A 19848-nucleotide genomic window follows, 5' to 3' on the forward strand; every position below is an offset into this window, starting at 1 on the left:
GAATTAAGACTGTGGACCAGTTTCTGTTGTTTTCAGTCCTTTCTTTTTTTAAAACATTAAAACAGACTTTTTTTTTTTTTGCTTAGAAGAAATGTTGGAAATAGTGAAAATTGCAAGCCTGATTCTTCATAGTACTTTCTTTTTATACTATCCTGAGAAGCATTCAACGTGTCATTGGAATTATTAAGGTTACTTGAAATCGTTTCACAAATAAATAGATTTTTAGAAAAAGCTCTACAATACTGAGATTTTAAATTAAGTTAATGTTGAATAGCAGATACGTTGCTTGTAGGTGTATAAAAGTATTAATTTAATGGAGAGGTGCTGTGTGGAAGTATTGCATGTCAGAATTGTAAGATGGTTTCTGTGTTTTTAGTTTTTGTCAGACTGGTAGTTATTAATATAATGGCTTCTGGTTTAAATTTTATTAATTTTTAGTTTTATTTTCTTTGGATTAGAGAAGATACTTTTAAATATATTTTGAAGTTTTCTTTTCGGTTAAGTAAATGGTTTTTGTCACTGTTTCTTGGACACATGAGGAGTTGTATTCTTTGAAATGGTCAAAGCTTATATCTTCTTATTTATGAATTAAGTTAAAAATGACTGGATTAAATCCTGTAAGACTATTTTTCTTTCAGTGACAGGTTTTGCTTGATATTATATATTATTCAGATCCCACAGATCTGAATATTGGGTCTTTACTCTTAATTATGCATTTCATCAGAAAATATGACCCCTTTTATCTAATTTTTTCCCCTGAATTATTTGTTATTCTTATTTTATAGATTTTTTTATTCGTATTTCACTACATATTTTTTAGCCTTTTATGCACAAAAATGAAGGTATCTTTTTATGTATCAGTTATTTTGGTTTTTACTTTAACATGAAATCATATTTGACTTAGAGGAAAATTTATACTTTTTATAGCACAGTTAATGCATGGTCTTCTCAAAAATTTTTGCTGTTTCTTTTGTTTCCATTTAAAATTTTTTTTACTGTATAGAATATTTTTTCTTCTTTTTTACTTATGCAATGATTTGAAAAGTATCATAATTTTAATTTTGTTTATTTTAAAAATCAACACTATCAAATGATCCATGTAAATAATGTTTTCTCATCTATGTAATTTGTGTTTTGTGTATGTGTTAGAAAATATATAACATAAAATTTACCATTTTAACCCTTTTTGAGTATATAATTCAGTGTCAGTAAGTACATTCACATTCACATTGTTGTACAATCACACTGTTTATCTTCAAAACTTGTCCAATATCTCAAACTGAAACTCTGTACCCCACACGGTAACTCTTTTCCCCAGCCCCTGGCAGCTACGGCAGTGTGTTTTTCTTTATGAGTCTGACTGTTGTAGGTACCTCATGTAAGTATAGTGAATCACAAAATATCATTCTTTCTGTATCTGGCGTATTTTACTTGGCATAATATTTTCACAGTTCATCCATGTTATGTCATGTGTCAGAATTTCAGTACTTTTTTTTTTTTAAGAATTTCATTCCTTTTTAAGGCTGAATAATATTTCACTGTACATATATGGGGCATACCACATTTCGTTTATCTGTTCATCTGTTGATACATTTCCACCTTTTGGCCATTGCGGATACTGTTCCTATGAACAGTGGTGTACATGTGTGCATTCGAATCCCTGCTTTCAATTCTCATAGATATATTATGCAAAAGTGAATTTGCTGGATTATGTAGTATTTTTACATTTAATTTTTTGAGGAGCTGCCACACTGTTTCCATAGTGACCTGTCCATTTTACATATTTACCAGCAATGCACAGAGATTCCAGTTTCTCTGCATTTTTGCCAACACTTGCAGTTTTCCATTATTTTTGATAATAGCCATTATTGTGGCTTTGATCCTTTATATAATTTTTTTTTAGGCCTTATACCTTTAGATTTGCTTCTAATATATTTATCCTTGAATAAAAAAAATTCGGGCATACATTTTTATCCTTAGTTTACAGGTTATTTCCTATTTCTATTTGCCTATATTCTCAGTGGAAAGGTGAGTGTGAGATCTCCAGTGCTCGTTTGTTCTACTATCTTACAGATGCTGGCCTTTTACCAGCTGGTTTATGAGGGCATGTCGGCATGTGTAAGATGTATTTTGATCTGTATTGTTATGAGTTGCAAGTTAACTATGTTGTAGTTTTCTCTTGGTATTTTATGTATGCCTTTAAATTTAAAGGATATAACTTCTAGTTAAATACTAAGTTACCTGTAAATATATGATGGCAGAACATTTGCCTTAAAACAATCTTTTTACATGGAGAGTTCATGTAATTTTATATGTAATTGTTTTATAGTGATCTGACTTTCCCTGTTTCATTTCTTTTTTTAGGATCAGTTTGAGTTTAGGGATGTCTCTTGTTCTAATGCATTTTCCCCCATTATACTTGCCGTTATGTTAACCATATAGTAAGCCTAATAAGTACTTTATGAGAGTTTCGCATGCCGATTTTTTAAAAATATTTTATTTATTTATTTGACAGAGAGAGATCACAAGTAGAGAGGCAGGCAGAGAGAGAGAGAGAGAGAGGGAAGCAGGCTCCCTGCTGAGCAGAGAGCCCGATGCGGGACTCGATCCCAGGACCCTGAGATCATGACCTGAGCCGAAGGCAGTGGCTTAACCCACTGAGCCACCTAGGCGCCCGCATGCCGATTTTTTCAAAAAGATTTTATTCATTCATTTGACAGAGAGAGACACAGTGAGAGAGGACACAAGCAGGGAGAGTGGAAGGGGGAGAAGCAGGCCTCCTGCTAGCAGAGAGCCCAATATGGGGCTTGATTCCAGGACCCTGGGATCATGACCTGAGCCAAAGGCAGACGCTTAATGACTGAGCCACCCAGGCGCCCCTGCATGCCGATTTTTGAAGTTAGAATAATTAAGCAGTAGAAACTAGGAGTTTATGTTTCATTTAGCTTTGGTATTTTATTTATTTTTATTCATTATTAGTTAGAAATATTGTTTGAAAAAACTTTAGGTGTGCTTAGTTTTCATTTATACTGCTTTAAATTACTTCAGCAGGTATGGGTTATTTTATTTTATTTTATTTTTTAAGATTTTACTTATTTATTCATTTGTCAGAGAGAGAGGACAAGTAAAAGTAGGGGGAATGGCAGGCAGAGGGAGAAGCAGACTCCCCGCTGAGCAAGGAGCCCTATGTGGGACTCGATCCCAGGACCCTGAGATCATGACCTGAGCTGAAGGCAGATGCTTAACTGACTGAGCCACCCTGGCGTCCTGGTATAGGTTATTCTTATAGGGAGGAATAAATTTTTTTGGTTTTTGTTCTTTAGTCATAATATTTTAAATTATTCTCTGTGAAATTTTCCATACTGGATCCCTGAAATTTTTTTTTTCCTGTTTCGTGTTTAAATGTCTGCAGAAAGAAAAACTGCTCGTGGTGTTGGGGTCCCTGGGAGATACCGTGTGCTACCACAAAAGCGGAGTGAGCTCGGACCAACCAGAGGTCGTGCTGGTGCACCACCGAATGGCCTTTGTCAGCGTTTCACTGTTTGCAGTCCGGGTGCTGCAGATGCTTCTCCCTGTTGAAAAGGTAAGGCAGGTGACGTTTCTTTGTGTTTTTTTGAACTGAACTGTGTGTTCAGTTGCTTAATGTTGTTTAGTGTTTGGAGTATTACAGGTAAGTGCTGTGTCATGTATTTCTTCTGATCATGTCATGGTGTACAAAGGTTACATTGAGAAAGACTAACATTTCTGAATAGTTTTGGCAAATCATTTGATAGAAAAACATTAGTTCTAAAAAATTTTTTTCTTTAGGTAACTTAAAATTATAGTATAACATGTTTAGAAAAGTACACAGTTTCATACATTTTTATAAAGTGAATATATCTGTGTTTAAAAAGTGGCCATCACCCAGAACAGAGAATAGAGTATTACCAGCATTTCAGAGGCCCCTTCTCATCCATTACCTCCCCTTCCTCCCTTCCTGCTGAACTCCTCCTTTCTGACTTCTGTCAATAAAGATCAATCTGTCTGTTTTTCATCATTGCATAAGTGGAATTCTAAGGTATGAACTGGCTCAAGGTCTTTTTTGAGGTTCATCACTGTTGTTGCTAATAGCAGTTTATTAAGTTTTTATTGCAAAATACGATTCCATTTTATAACTGTGTTAAAGGTGATTTTAGTAGGTGTCCATCTTTCTTTTAAATCATCTCTCAATTTGAATGTCAGTGGTAAAATATCTCAAGTGATTCATGCACAAGTGTTTTATAGTGTACTTAGTGCAAGAAGAAAGGTGTGGCACGTTTACATAAAGGTATAAGAGAAATTACTGCAACTCAAGAACTACTTCCTGTCTTTGTATTGTCCTTTGTTATAGACATTTGCCCTTTTGTAAGATTCTGAAGAGCATAGAGGCTAAACTCCGTTTTTTCATAACACTTTTAAATGCACTATATTATCAGATCACCTGGGAAAGCAAGAACAAAACATCAAATTTTTATTAAATATTTATATATTTATTTGAAAGAGAGAGAGAGTGCATGCACAAGCAGGAAGGGCAGAGGGAGGAGGAGAGAGAGACTCTTAAGCAGACTCTGCTGAGCACAGAGCCTGACATAGGGCTCAATCTCACCACCCCGAGATCACAACCTGAGCTGAAACCAAGAGTCCGATTCTTAACTGTGCCGTCCAGGCATACCCCAAACATTAAATATTAAATTTAGTATTTTACTTTAGGGAAAAGAACATCACTTTTGTTAATTTTAATTTTTAACTTTCATTCATTAGTTACTATGAAGAAGTGACTAATCTGAAGGCATTTTCTGCTTTGAGGACATTTTCCAATGTTTAAAGTATTATTAATTGAAGAGTTCAGTCATATAAGATTGTAATTGCATTTAAATTATGGAAGTCTCACTTTACATAATACATAGCTGAAAAATTAGTGGTGCTACACTAACTTGTTATTAAGTATTACAGATGATCAATCTATAGGTTGAAATATTGATAGAAAACTTACCAATTCTATCATACAGTTTTATTTATTTTTGATTATAGATTTTTTTCATTTTTGTGCTTCCTGGGCACGAGTCAATTCAAGTAGAAATCAATGATTTGTTTTGAGTTATTTCAGTGATAGAATAATATAAAGCTTCATGCCTTTTTTACTTTTTGAAGTTATTTTTTATTTGTTTTTGTTTTTGAAGGCAAATAAGTGTCTGTGAATTTTGCTAGCTCTCTTAAATACATAACTTGGGGGGGGCGCCTGGGTGGCTCAGTGGGTTGAGCCGCTGCCTTCGGCTCAGGTCATGATCTCAGGGTCCTGGGATCGAGCCTCACATCGGGCTCTCTGCTCAGCAGGGAACCTGCTTCCCCCTCTTTCTCTGCCTGCCTCTCTGCCTGCTTGTGATCTTTCTCTCTGTCAAATAAATAAATAAAATCTTTAAAAAAAAAAAATACATAACTTGGCACTTCATTAGACTGGTAAATAAGGCCGTGGGGGAGATGGTAATTGGGTATTGGTTTTTAGATCATTGTAATTGCTTTGATTGATTAAGAACTTTAAAATGAGATCTAAACAAAAATCCTTTGCTATTGCTGTCAAATGTCTTCTTTTAGTTTATATGAATACAAGATTATGCTGCCCTCTGCCTGTTGCTGGCCCTCCAAAAGTTGAAGTGCAGTTTGGATTCTGAAACTTCCAGCCTGGAAAGTGGTTTTTAAATATTTGAGTTGCTACTTCCCAAATATGTAATTCGGAAGTTGGAAAATGGTAACATGAATCTGTGTAGAGATTTCCTGGATTTGAAAGTTTTGACAAAATGTCCTTGAAGGCCTTTTTGAAGTTCATAATTATTGGTTTTGAAAATATTTTGAATGATACCTATGTACAGGTTAAAATGATAATTAGTAATCCTATGAAAAATAATTTATTTGGATAAATCAAATTGGTAGAAACTAAGAACTAAAAATACTGGCCCTGTGCTGGAAGCAGGATCCAGAGCATCTCTGGAGCTTCTGTGTCTGTTTCCTAGCTTGCTGACTGAGGAGGGAAAGAGTTTGTTCCACAAGGCTTTGACTCTTTTCAGAGCATCACTTCTCAAAGTTTAATGTGCAAACGGGTCACCTAGGATCTTGCATATTCCCAACCTTTAGTTCTGGACTAGGAATTGAAAGTCTGTGTTCTAACAAGTCCTTTAGATGATACCGTGCCTGATCTGAGTTGGAAGGCATAGAGAGACCAGTGTTTTGCCCCTTCCCCACTTGGCACACGAAATGATTTTGTTGGTTGATTGTATCTAAGAGTGGTGATGGACTGGCACTGATGTATCTTCACTTAGTTCGGACTGACATGTGACTAATGCTTGTATACATAGGATAGCGTCTTGATTCTGTTGACTGATCAGTCCATTGCCCCATGCAGCACTAAACTTGAGTCTGTAGCATGGTGCTCGGAGTTGCTGAGATGATGAAGTTTCAGATGTAGGGACGAAGAGTGAAGATGTCAGAATTCCTTAGTGTTGGGGGGAAAAGAAGAAAGAAAGGACATTAATATTTAATAAGGGAGATATGCTAGACGTCTGCTCAGTGCTTAATTCTCACATCAGCTCTTCTTACTTTTCTGATTAGAGTTGGAGAAAGGTCTTTTAAAATAAAAAAACAGAACCTTTGGCATTAGATCCCTGAGGATTTGATATCTTAGCATAGTGCCCAACTCACAAGCTCTCCTTGGCGAATTCCTCTTTCTCTTCCTAACTTTTGAAAGGAGTAGAACCCTAGGACTGACCAAGGTCCTCAGGAGACATCATTCCATTTGTGGCCTTAAATACCATTAATTGGCTGACACCTCCTGGATTTGTAGTTCCAGTACACGTGTGTCACCCGAACTGCAAACTCGCATTTATTCACCATCCTTGTTGACATTTTCACTTGGGTGACCGTTGATGTTTTCAGCAAAGTGTGTCTCAACCCCAGTTCTTCACTTCTGCTCTGTTCTTCCTACAGTCTTCCCTCTCTGGGTAGGTCGCACCTTCAATCTTCTAGTTGTTTGTTGATCACAACTAAGCAAGAATGCTTAGATTCATCCTTGATTTCTGTCTTTCACACACATCTAGATCTAGTCCCTCTGCAGAATTTGTCATTTCTTCCTTGACATCTGTCTGGAATCTGAACACCTCTCGCCGTTCCCACTGCTGTTTCCAGAGTTCAGGCACGTCTCTGGCCTGGGTTGTTGTGGTAGCTTCATCCTTGATGTCCCACCTTCCCCTCGCACTGTTTCATCTTTTCCCTACAGGCTGCGCTTGATGGCTGCTCGAAACTTTCCAGGGCTGCTTCCAAAGACGGCTTTTAAGATGAGCCAAAGCCTTACCTGAAGTGGTCAGTTTGCCCCTGCACTGGCCTCCTTGCATCCAGATATACTGTGTCTCTGGGTCTTTGTACTTGTCGTTCCCTCTTCTACCAATGCTGTTCCTCCAGATAATCCACATGACTTCTCACTCCTCCGGGTCTTCATTTCAATGTTGCCTTATCAGGGAGGCCTTCCCCTTCTGCTCTTCCCTTGTTCTACTCCCCATTGTGTCTCTTCCTCTCCATCTTTCCCATCCCTTGTTTCCCTTCTTAGCATTACTGATCACACCTGATGTCTTATGAAATACATTGATTTACTCTGCCTTCTTCACTGGACTGTTTACTTCCTGAGGGCAGAGGCTCTGTTTGCTTCCTCCTGTGCCCTCAGGATCTGGCATACAGTAGGGGAATACAGTAGGGGCCCAATAATTTTTTTCCTGAGTGAGCAAATAATAGGTGATCAGGTAACTCAGTTTGCCTCTCTTTTTTCCCCACTAAGAGAGTTCTTCACAGAATCATGAAATTTCTCTTGACTTTCTAAAAGCTGCTATCTTAATAGCTGGGTTGTTGTTTTTTCCCCCTATGGTTAAGAACCTAAAAATTTGATTCCTTTAGTTTCTTATATTTATTTGGCAATTTTATTTCATTGAGAAGCATTATTTAGCTAATTCAGTCCTTAATCTTAGATTTTCAGGCAGTAACTAATTATCCTTAAAATAGGTTATCCATGAAATGAATGGTGACCAAACCTACTTTAATAAAGACATCATTTCAGCCAAAGTAGTGAGCTCTGCCAAATGACTTTCTCCAAACATTGAATTTTTAATCCTTTGTGTTTTTTAATTGATTCGTAGAATCCTGTCACTAAGCTCTAATTGTTAAAAAACCAGAACCTGAACAGTTCTTTCAATTTTAAGTCAGTTGATTAAGGTTAAAAAATGTATAATATAAAATTTGAGCCTGTGGTTTTATACTAATTAAGGGTCAGTTTTCTTTGGGTGTTCTAGAACTATTTAAATATTGTTGAATTACCCCTTTCCCTCTAAAATACAAACTAAACAAAAATTCAATATCTGTTCAAATCAATCTGCTGTTATGCTTGATTTAGTGTTATTCAGTTCAACGTGTAGTTAATAAGCCCTGGGTTATATGTTCAGCTTTGGTAGGGACGTGCTTGTCTTCAAAAATTTATTGCATTATTCTGGGGATTTATGTGCATAGCATGCAATACTCAAATCAAAAAGCCTCCTGCTTTTGGTTCAGTAGCAGAGTTATAAACAAGGTGGAGGGTCCAGTTCTGGCTGTTGGTAGTCTGGTTGTTGGTTTAGGGAAGAAGTAAGTATCCTGTATCCCAGGCGTTGGGAATGTGTTGAAGATTGCACTTGAGTTATTCTGGGCAGAGAAAAATTACAGTGAACAAGACACGGAAGTGAGTAGTGCGTTAGGGAATAGAATTTTCTTTGGAGAAGCAGAGACTTTGTGATATAGAGAATGATAAAAATAGAAAGTGGAGCTAGCTACATTAAGATCGTATAGTCTACCATGTTTTTCGTAAAAAATTTTTAACTTTTTTATTTTTTTTATTCATTAAGGCAGGCCAACTTTTACCGGAACCTATGTCAGCAGCATTATTTCTAGTTTCTTTGGACATGCCTATTTCTTTGGAATATCCAAATATTCATGAAGCTGTTGTGGCATATTTGGAACAGCTGAATTCTGAAAACTACAGTATTTATAAACGAACTGCAGAGGCTGTTTATTCAATTGAATGTACCTGTAACTTCCTGTCTGATGTTGGGAAGGAGGTAAACAGTTTCTTAATATCTTCTAAATACTCCTTTGCTAAAATATTTGGAAAATATAACCTTTACTTTCAAATCAATGGACATATAATAACTGTATTGTGGGGGGTACATTATTATTAAATGATCACTTGTCAGGTTAAAGTAAGGATATGGTATGTGTGAAGGTAAACAAAGAATTTATGGGACTGACGTGCTGCCTACTGTGCTAAGGAAGCGGGTAAATGAAGACTTCAGATAGATGAATGGTGCATATTCATAGGACCAGTTGTTTTTAAAAAGACAGTAATTATTATCAATGTCTTAATATTTAATAATTCCTTTTTTTTTTTTTTAAGATTTTATTTATTCACTTGACAGAGAGAAAGATCACAAGTAGGCAGAGAGGCAGGCAGAGAGAGAGGGGGAAGCAGGCTCCCCACCGAGCAGAGAGCCCGATGTGGGGCTCGATCCCAGGACCCTGAGATCATGACCTGAGTCGAAAGCAGAGGCTTAACCCACTGAGCCACCCAGGTGCCCCTAATAGTTCCTTTTTGAACACCGTGACAATTGACATAAACACAATTATAAAGGCCATTTTAGTGCTTATCTGTAGACACATGTTTCCTTTAATATTTTATAAACCCTTAGTACATACTCACACAGAGAACCTGATTTTTTATTAAATAAAACCATGAACTAGATTGTTTTTAAGGTAAGATGAATTTAGAGGCAATGTTATAGCAATAATTATATATTGTTTATCCCTTTTAGAGAGACTATTAATTACAATTTTTAGTATTTTTATCAATGAAGGGATTAGTGAGTCTTAAAGTAGACACTGACTACAATAGGTGTTTACTGTTTGAAAGTTCCTGAAAAATTAAGAACTAAGTTCTTAACTCTTTTTGTTCCCCACAGGGGAAGCTATCTCAGCCTCTAATTCTCCTTAATTTACCCTTTTTTTCTTTTTCTGTAGCCGTATCTCAGTGCCAGTGCCATCTTGTTTCCTCTGTAATAGAAGTGCAAATTGTCTTTAAATTGAATTACTTCTGTGGTATTCTGCATGGTCAGTTAATCTTGCATGTACTGGCTGTCCTTTATGTTTGCAGAAGCAGTCAGGATGTAGAAGGGGGACGTGGATCATCAAAATACATGAGTCCTGCCTTGAGTCTACAGTTAGTAGGGAGATAGGGCTACAAACAAATAGCCACTCGATGTAACCTTATACCTACTTAGAGGTGAAAAATGGAAACTTGCTTGGGCCTTTAGCAAGGAATTTTCCCCACATTTTTCCACCTAAGCTGACATTTTTCGTTTGCTGGTTGGGAAGGTGGACTTAAGCAAATGTGAACAGTCTCAAGGTCTCTGAATAATCTAATTTCTCTTTAAATTTTACTTAGTTAGCAGTGCAGTATTGGTTTTTGGAATAGAATTCAGTGATTCATCACTTACATACAACCGCCAGTGCTCATCACAACATGTGCCCTCCTTAATGCCTGTCACCCATCTGTCCTATCCTACAGCCTCCTCCGTCCGTCAACCTTCAGTTCTCTGTCGTTAAGAGGCTCTTCTGGTTTATTTTCCTGTATCCTTCCTCCCTCCCTTCCCATATGTTCATCTGTTTTCTTTCTTAATGAATGATCTAATCACTTGAAGTTGCTTAGTTAGCTGTTGAGAATTCTGTTGTACATGAATTTGACATTTACTGTTTCATTCTGCTCTTTTTTTAGGGAGAGAGGAATCTCTTAGAATTAGTGGAGCTGGCAGACCAAGCCTTGGGAAGCTTTTCCTATCATCAGCATTTCCCCCTAATAAAGGAAATCATCTGCCTGTGTTCAAAGATGTAATATTCTCTTTCTTGATATGATTATATTATTATAGGATGTATTGTGTGTGTATGCACTTAGAAGCAATGAAAACAGACCTGGCCTTAAATCTTGTTACTGTTTTTTAGTTAAAATTGTTTTTATATATGTGTGACCTCTAAATCTATACGTATAGCTGCATTAGGGCAGTCAGCTATTTTATTCAAGGGTAAACTTTAAATTCCATGCCTGTAATCAACATTAACTATCCCTGGATTTTCATACATTTGTTTTGGTGTCCATCCAAACTAAGTATTCAAACATATTTGTTTATTTATCTTTGAAGATATCTTTAATTACTAACTTAAATTGAGGGTCTTTTAATGTTTCGTTACTTTCTACCTTTTTCTATGTGGATTTTTAGAATGCATCATGCATTGGTTAATTTATTTTGAAGACACTGGGGGACTTCTAGGGGGCTCAGTCCCTTAAGTGTCTGTCTGCTTTGGGCTCAGGTCATGATCCCAGGGTTCTGGGATTGAGCTCCACATTGGGCTCCCTGCTCAGGAGGGGAGTCTGCTTTCCCTTTCTTCCTCCCTCTGCTCATCCTCTGTCTTCCTCTTTTTCTCTGTTACTCTCCTCTCTCTCAAATAAATAAATCTTAAAAAAATATTTTGAAGACATTGGAGCAGATTCCTATTTAGAATTTAGTGTCTTCATTGGAGCAGATTCCTATTTAGAATTTAGTATCTTCATTGCTTTTGAAGAGTAAATTCCATGATGATAAATATTTGTTTTTAAAATTTATTTATTACCTCACATAGTTAATGTTTGTGTATGTGTGTATATGTTTATGTATAGTAAGAAAATTTATGATCTGTTCTCTTAACAAGTATTAAGAATATAATACAATATTATCTGTAGTCATCATAGAGAACTTTAGATTTCCAGAATTTGTACGTTCTGAAAAACTAAAACCTTGTATGCTTTGACCAACATCTCCACATTTCCTGTGTTCCTCAGTCCCTGGCCACCACCATTTTGCTCTCTGTTTCTAGGAGTTTGACTTTTTTAGATTACACATATAAATGAGATTTCTCTTTCTGTACCTGGCTTATTTATGTTACTTAGCATAATGTCTCTAAAAAGATTTCTTTTCTTTTTTAAGGCTGAGTAATATGCCATTGTGTGTGTGTGTGTGTGTGTGTGTATGTATATATATATATATATATATATAAAACTTTTTTTTTGTATTTGTTCATCCTTCAAGGGATACTTCGTTGTTTCCACATATAATTACTCTTGAAAAACACAGATTTGAACTGTGAGAGTCCACTTATGTGAGGATTTATTTCAATAAATATATGTATAGTGCTGTAAATGTATTTCTCTTACCATTCTTTAGATATTTTTTTCTCTAGCTCTATTTAAGAATACAGTGTATATGTAACCCATATAACGTACAAAATATGTGTTAATCATTTGTTTATGTTACTGGGAGGGCTTCTGGTCAACAGTAGGCTATTACTAGTTAAGTGTTTGGGGATTCAAAAGTTATACAAGGATTTTTAACTGCAGGGAAGTCAGTGCCCTAACCCCTGTGTTATTCAAACGTCAGCTGGAGAAGGGAGTTGAAGGAAATTGGAAGGGGAGGTGAACCATGGGAGACTATGGACTCTGAAAAACAACCTGAGGGTCTGGGGGGGGGTGGTGGGAGGTTGGGGGAACAAGGTGGTGGGTATTAGGGAGGGCACGTGTTGCATGGAGCACTGGGTGTGGCGCAAAAACAATGAATACTGTTACGCTGAAAAGAAATTAAAAAAAATAAAGGTCAGCTGTATTGAACAGTGTGAATAATACTGGGATGTACATGGGAGTACAGATATTTTCTTCGAGATACTGATTTCATTTCCTTTGGATTTATAACCAGTAGTGGAATTGCTGGATTATGAGTAGTTATATTTTTAATTTTGAGGAAACGCCATACTGTTTTCCATAATGGCTGTATATCAATTTACATCCCAAATATGGGTTTTTAAAGACTTCTTTTGTACTTTTCAAGAGAATATTTTTTCCATTGAGACAGGTAAGGTCTTGGGTAAATATTAATACTGGGTTAAATAGATTCCAGTTGGAGAAATTGGAGTAGGAAGAAACCCCTTCCACTGTGCTTTTCAGTCTCTTGAGTAACTCACTTACCTTAGATATCTTGGATGTTTTACCTTTTTACCAGTTGGAAATCTGCACAGGCCAGTCCATTACTTCAAGGAGAAAGTCAGAAGGTGTTTCTACGCATGTTATCTCACCCATTACTGCAAGTGAAAGTGGAAACTTACAATTGCTGTCTGGAAATTATTAAGGTGCGTTTTTTTGTTTTGTTTTTTGTTGTTGGGGAGAGCTAATAGTGGATTCTCTTAATTTATTTTATGTATTTATTTTTTATATAGTATTTTACTTTATTTTTAAAATGGGCTTCATGCCCAGCATAAGGCTTGAACTCATGACCCTGAGATCAAGAGTTGCATGCTCTGCTGACTGAGCCAGCCAATGCCCCTGGATTCTCTTATTCAAACTCTAAAATTAATTGACATTTTGTGTGAGATACAAGAATTATTACCATAAAAATAAATGACAGTTATTAGTCAACTTTAAGACATTTTTGCTATTAATTCTCTAAATACCGAGTCTAGCAATTAAAGTGCTTTTTAAAGAAAATTTGTCAAGAATTACATTTGTGTTTTGTTATTTAATGATGGAAGCATTGTAAGAAAATCTTGATTTCTACCATGTATTCAAAAGTCATTTCTGGGTGCTTTCGTGGCTCAGTTGGTTAAGCATGGGCATAAAAATACCGTCTGAATCACTGCTTTTATTTATTTTGGGTGTATATATCCAGAAGTAGGATTACTGGATTGCATGGTAGTTCTATTATTAATGTTTTGAGGAACTGCCATGCTGTTTTTCATAGTGGCTGCATCATTTCATGTCCCCACCAGTAGTTCAGGAGGGTTCCAGTTTCTCTAAATGCTCCCCAACAGTTGTTATTTTCTGTTTTAATAACAGCCACCTCAGTCTCATCAGGTTTGCTTTTAATTTACTCATTAAGTTTAAATTTCACTTACTCCATTTTTATTACTATGCTTTTTCTTTGCTTCTTTTTTAACTTTTTTTTTTTCTATAATAATCTTTCATTTTCTTCTTTTGCTTCTTTGGAAATTGTGAACATACTGATTTTATAATTTATTTAGATTATTCTATTATTTAGAATGCTTTCATTTATTATGGCTATTGAATCTCATATGTTGTTCATTTCAGCAGGTGATAATGATTTTTAATTGTAAGGTTTTCTTTGGCAGGTGGTTTGTACTTTGGGAATCTCATATTCTGTAGACAGTGGTTTTATACCTACTTCTGCCTTGTTTACAGGGATTTGACAGAATTGATAGGTGCTGTAGGCTGGAAGGAGTTTATTAGGGAGATATATTTTCATTTAATATGTCTCAATGCTCATCAAAAGAACCAGCTGAGAGGGAAGGAGGGTGGCAAGTGCCTAATTAAGTGCCTTTGAAAGTTGAGGGCATTGGGCTCTAGATTATTGATGGCTGATTGAGCCTAAGTGGGCTTAGGTATAGCAGCAAGTGGAAGGTACTTCCTTCTATTGATTTTTTATTTTCTTTGAGATTGAAAGTAAGTGCCTTGTTTAGTGTGTTTGAAATAACTGGTGTGAGTAGAAGTTTGATAAGATCAAATAGCAGGATTTGGGGGTCGTATTGGGGTTTGGTTGATTGTTTTTATAATCTTAATAGTGAAACTAATCTACTTTGCATGATTGGCTAGCTGTTTGTGATTTTGGAGAATGTGGGCATTTGGATCCATCAAGGGTTGTGGTTTTTCCCTAATAAAGGGAGGGAAGGCCTTTGGTTAAAAGTGAGCTGAGTGGCTGACGTGAGAGCCCGCAGAATCAAAGGAGGTAAAAGCTAGAGGGAAAGAAGTAGTTCAGACTGGAGGTCAGAGAAGTATATTGTGAGGTGTTAAACGGGTAGAAACCTGTATTTATGATTTTAGAGGAGATATAAGTGGAAGCTAAGGTGAAGTATTCCTGAGTTACGGGGCAGATAGTAGTTATTGAGATGAGGAGGTCAAGAAGCTGAGATCTGCGTGTGTGGGATGGTCCTTGCCCTCAGAAATGTAAAATAGTGGAATTGGTTTTGATGTTCTGATCCTCGAAGTGGACTTCAAAGAATTCCTTGGAATGGCTTGCCAACCATTATGAAGCTTTGGATTTTATTCTAAGTACAGTGAGAAGCTATGAATGATTTTAGGCAGGGAAATGATTTGATCTATTTACCTTTTTAAAAAGATCATTCTTCCTGTTGTGTGAGGAATCAGTTGCCAGGGGTCAAGAGTGGAAGCCAAAAGACCAGTTCCACTGTAGTAGCCCTGCTGAGATGGGATCCTGTGGTGGGGATGAAGGGAAAAAAGGAATTCAGGATGTACTAAGGACATAGAGCTGGTCGGTCTGCTGCTAACGGGAGTAAGATACAGAAAGTGGTCAAAGAAGAGTTCTGGGGTTTGGGATTTAGCAGCTGGATTGATGGTGCTGTCCTAAGTATCAGATTGTGGATTGGATAGAACTCTTGAACCTGTTAAGTTTGAGATGCCTTTTTACATCTAAGTGGAAGTTCTAAGTAGAGGGTAGAATATAATAATAGTACCAACAACAACAATAATGCCAGTTATAATGATGGTGATGATGGTGGTAATAATAGTGATAACGACTAATATTTATTCTATGCACCAATAACATATTTTCTAAATATGTTACATCATCTAATCATTATTAGATGAAAAGACCAATGTAGGTAAGCTGATACATTTAGTGATGAGAAAAGAAAAGTGTTTTCAGGGTTAGGTATTATTCCCATTATATGGATTAGTAAACTGAAGGTCAGAGAGTTCAAGTTGTGTGTTTTGTTTTGTTTTTTTTAAGATTTTATTTATTTGTTTGAGAGGAAAGAGAAAGTATGCACACTAGCTGTGGGAGGGGCACACAGGAGAGAGGGAGAATCTCAAGTAGACTCCACAGTGAGGGGCTCAGTCTCATGACCCCGAGAGCATGATCTCTGCCGAAATTAACAATTGGTTGCTTAACTGACTGAGCCACCCAAGTGCACCGAGTTTAAGGATTTTGAGGAGCAACTTTTTTTTTTTTTTAAGATATTATTTATTTATTTATGTATTTGAGAAAGGGAGGGAGAGAGAGCGAGCCTGTGCCCAAGTTGGGGGAGAGGCAGAGGGAAAGGAGAGAGAATCCCAAGCACACTCTTCATTGAGCAGGGAGCTCGACGCTGGCCTCAGTCTCATGACCCCGAGATCATGACCTGAGCAGAAGTCAGGCATGGACGGATGCTCAGCTGACTACACCACCCAGGCACCCCAAGTGCCAGAGCTCTTATTAAACCATAGGCCAAGGCTATGCTCTTTCAAAAGGTTAGAATATACACTTATTGTCTAGCATGATTAAAATCTAAAGAGAAAAATTATGTAGTAACGTGTATGTATATATGTGTGTGTGTGTGTGTGTGTGTGTGTAACTTTTTGACCTCTGATTTACTGTTTGTGGTTAGGAAGTAGTATTTTGCAGAGTGAAAAAAAATCCATTTCTGAGAGTCATTGTTGATTCTGTATTGTGTTTTAAGTTCTGTTACTATTACAGGTAGCTTTTGTCCCCTTCTTAAGCAGTCTCTAAGAGAATACTGTCCTCTAGCTCAAATTGAGAAAAGAATTTGTGGTGATTTGGAGAGATGGTGCGGAGGTAGTGCTTGTTGTATTTAGGTGCATGGCTGCATTGATGATCAGTGTCCTACACATATGTTGTCCTCCCCTTCCTGCAAAACTTCAGGTCCATTTTTATTTGAATTTTGTTTTTCTTTCTCAAACTTCAGTAAGCAAAGTGCGAAAACCCTAAGATAAGTTTATTGTGTTTTTTAAAAATGTTTATCATTATGAACAACCTCAAGAGATTATGATTGTTTCAGAAGTTTGGTTATTTAATTTATCAAAACTCTGCTTGTTGGCAGAAAGTAACTTAACACATACCTCATGTAGACTCAAAAGGCAAGAGAAATTTTTTTCATCCTCCATCAGTTAAAAGTTTTAGTGAAGTGAAAAGTTAAATTAGAATTAAATTGTAAACAGAAGAAAGAGGAATTCTTTGGAACAATTAGCATCACTAATTTTTAAAACCTATTTTACAGGAATGTTTAGGTGTCCATAATGTCACTAAACCTGTGTCTTCACTTTGTAATGGAATTCATTTTCTACTTCACCCGAAAGTTTTGTATGAAATCTCTGCATTTGGCATTCAAGAGCCCAAAAATGAGGTATGGCTTAAGAGTAAATGCGAAAGACCAGTGTATTTATTAGATACTCAGTTAAATCAAGATCCTATTCTAATATAATTAGATAGTATGATGGGAAGTTGAAAAGAGACTTGCTTTTGATTCATGGGTTCACTTGAGATTTTATTTACATAAGGAGAAATGTGAAGGAAAATGCGAGAGTCAAGATATGAGCACATACTTGTTCTTGAAGAATTCGGATGCGCTCTTACGTTTTCCATGTGAGATATGCGCTGTACAGTATTATAGCCAGCAGGTTATTTCAGGGGAATTTTTATTTAATGCAAAAATATGCCTTTAAGGTTAAAAACAAAGGAAATCCTTAGGGAGGGAGACTAGCTGAGAAGAGAAGGTGAGATGAAGCTACAGAACACGAGCACTTGAGGGAAGAGACGGTCGTCCGGTGCGTGTCCCGCGCTGACGCAGTGTTACAGGCACGCAGGGGGCTTGAGCAGGGCCTCACTGTCGGATTCTGCGATCCGTGTTGTTGCAGGTGAACGCTGCCGCCAGGGCCATCCTGCTGTATCTGCTGCAGGGACGACTGATGATGACAGCGGTGACCTGGAACAAGTTCATTGAGTCTCTCTGCCCTGTCATTCCAGTGCTGCAGGTACTCTGGGCCAGGCCCGTCTCCCATCCCATTTATCTTGGGCGAGCATGACGGGTTGAAACACGTGCAGACGGCAGAGCTGTCATGCGAGAGAGAAATGAGACGCCGTGTAGGCTCTGTGGAGCAGGGGGCGGGGAGTGGGTGGCTGTCTTGCTGCTGCAGAAGGTTCGATCAGGAGAGCTAATTTGTCTATGTGCACTTTATGGATCTGGGTGGGAGGTTAAGGAGCGGGGTGCAGGGATTTGGCACTGACTGTGAAAAATAAACTCAGCCTCTGTAAAGGCTTTTAGGCAAAGCCAACGGTGCTTTTAAAGCAGATGTTACGTAACTAAACTTGCCTGTGAATTGCATCCATGTATGTAGGCGATTGGAGTGCTACTTTGATTCACAGGTTCTGGGAAGCAGGCTTCTCCAGCAGTGATTCTGGGCGCTGCGGAGGAGTGAGGGGCATTCAGGCCAGTCCCCTGCTTCCACCTCTTTCCTGTGGGCACAGGTCTAAAGATCTGGGAAGCACCTCATCTAGGGGAGGGGCCACTGCCAGAATCTCGGAAAATAGGAAAATCAGCAAGCATCAAGAGAGTTGGCATATTTTCCTGAAGTTGTTCAATATTATTATTATTATTATTTGTTAAAGATTTTATTTATTTGACAGAGAGACAGCGAGAGTGGGAACACAAGCAGGGGCAGTGGGAGAGGGAGAAGCAGGCTTTTCGCAGAGCCAGGAGCCCGACTCTGGGGCTCGATCCCAGGACCCTGGGATCATGACCTGAGCCAAAGGCAGCCGCTTAAGGACTGAGCTACCCAGGTGCACCCCCCACCCTGTGTTATTTTTTTAATAAAACTTTTTATATAGGCTTTTTACCTGACATAGGTTATTTTGACAAGTGACTATTCACCCGAACTGAAAGAAATTTTAGGATTTGCTCGACAGGCTAAAACAATTCTTACTTTGAAGTTAAAAAGTTCAGCAATATGTATCAAACAAAGAATAATTTCTCTTTTTCCGGAATCTGTTAGGGCTATGCTGACACAGAAGATCCTTTGGGTAACTCCATTCTCCTCCTGAGCAAAGGGAGTCCTGAGGCGGGCGAAGGGGCTCTCCCCTGTACCACCCGACTGAAGTCCCTGCTGCGGCTCCTGCTCGTCAGAAAGCCCTCGTAAGTAGAGCGGGATCTGCCAGGTGGGCAGGATTCCTGGGCGCATTCTCAGAAAGCGGAGGAATTCCATCATTTCCAAGTACAGTAGAACCGGAGGAGGTAGAGGAAAGTGACTCTCCATTGTAAGGCAGAGAGAGGAAACCCGTGTGTGAATCGGAACAGACACGGGGATGGACGTTTGGTGCCTTCCTGACGCCTTCCTTGGTGGCCAGGTCAGCATGCCTTCTCCTGTGCTGCTCGCTGGCACTGCGGGCTCATTACAAAGCCACAGGGATGGGTAGATGGTGTCTTCTTTCTTTAGAAATCGGTAGCCTCCTCTTCTGAACATTTGTTCTGAAAGTTAGTAAGTGTTTGTAAAACTGTAACGGCCCGGTTGACCACATACCGGAGTGAGCAGCATTTTCTCTTGCTTAGTTTGTCCTCCTACTTGGGAAACTAGAAAAGCGTTCTTTTTGCCCCTATTAGTTTAAGTGTCATTTAAACTAAAAGAAAAGAAGAAAAATGTATTGCCTCTCTCCCTCTCTGTCAGGGCGACATGGATCTTGTCTGTTGCTCGCTTTAGGGAACAGTGGTCATTTTTTCCCTCACTGAGAAGAGAGCAAGCTTAGTCGCGATGGATGAGCAGTGATGACGGGCAGGAGGCGGTTGCAGGGGCGGGGAGGAGCAGGCGTCCTTTCGACAGTGGATAACTTTGCTTTAATCAAACCTTACCTCAGGATAATACAGCGGCTTATTTATAAACACACGATCAGG

General features: G+C 37.9%; 1 protein-coding gene across 3 annotated transcripts in view; it reads left to right on the forward strand.

Moving 5' to 3' along the window:
- RTTN (rotatin) overlaps window positions 1–19848 on the forward strand; it is a 156186-nt gene that overhangs the window by 22553 nt on the left and 113785 nt on the right. For all 3 annotated transcript variants that reach the window (XM_059138929.1, XM_059138928.1, XM_059138930.1), the window contains 7 exons: window positions 3413–3583; window positions 8931–9143; window positions 10853–10965; window positions 13161–13287; window positions 17185–17310; window positions 17822–17938; window positions 18956–19095. In XM_059138929.1, coding sequence (XP_058994912.1) covers window positions 3413–3583; window positions 8931–9143; window positions 10853–10965; window positions 13161–13287; window positions 17185–17310; window positions 17822–17938; window positions 18956–19095 — 1007 coding nt within the window. The remainder of the gene's footprint in view (window positions 1–3412; window positions 3584–8930; window positions 9144–10852; window positions 10966–13160; window positions 13288–17184; window positions 17311–17821; window positions 17939–18955; window positions 19096–19848) is intronic.

The sequence above is a fragment of the Mustela lutreola genome, chromosome 11 (genome assembly GCF_030435805.1).
Source record: "Mustela lutreola isolate mMusLut2 chromosome 11, mMusLut2.pri, whole genome shotgun sequence".
In the NCBI taxonomy this organism is placed as follows: Eukaryota; Metazoa; Chordata; class Mammalia; order Carnivora; family Mustelidae; genus Mustela; species Mustela lutreola.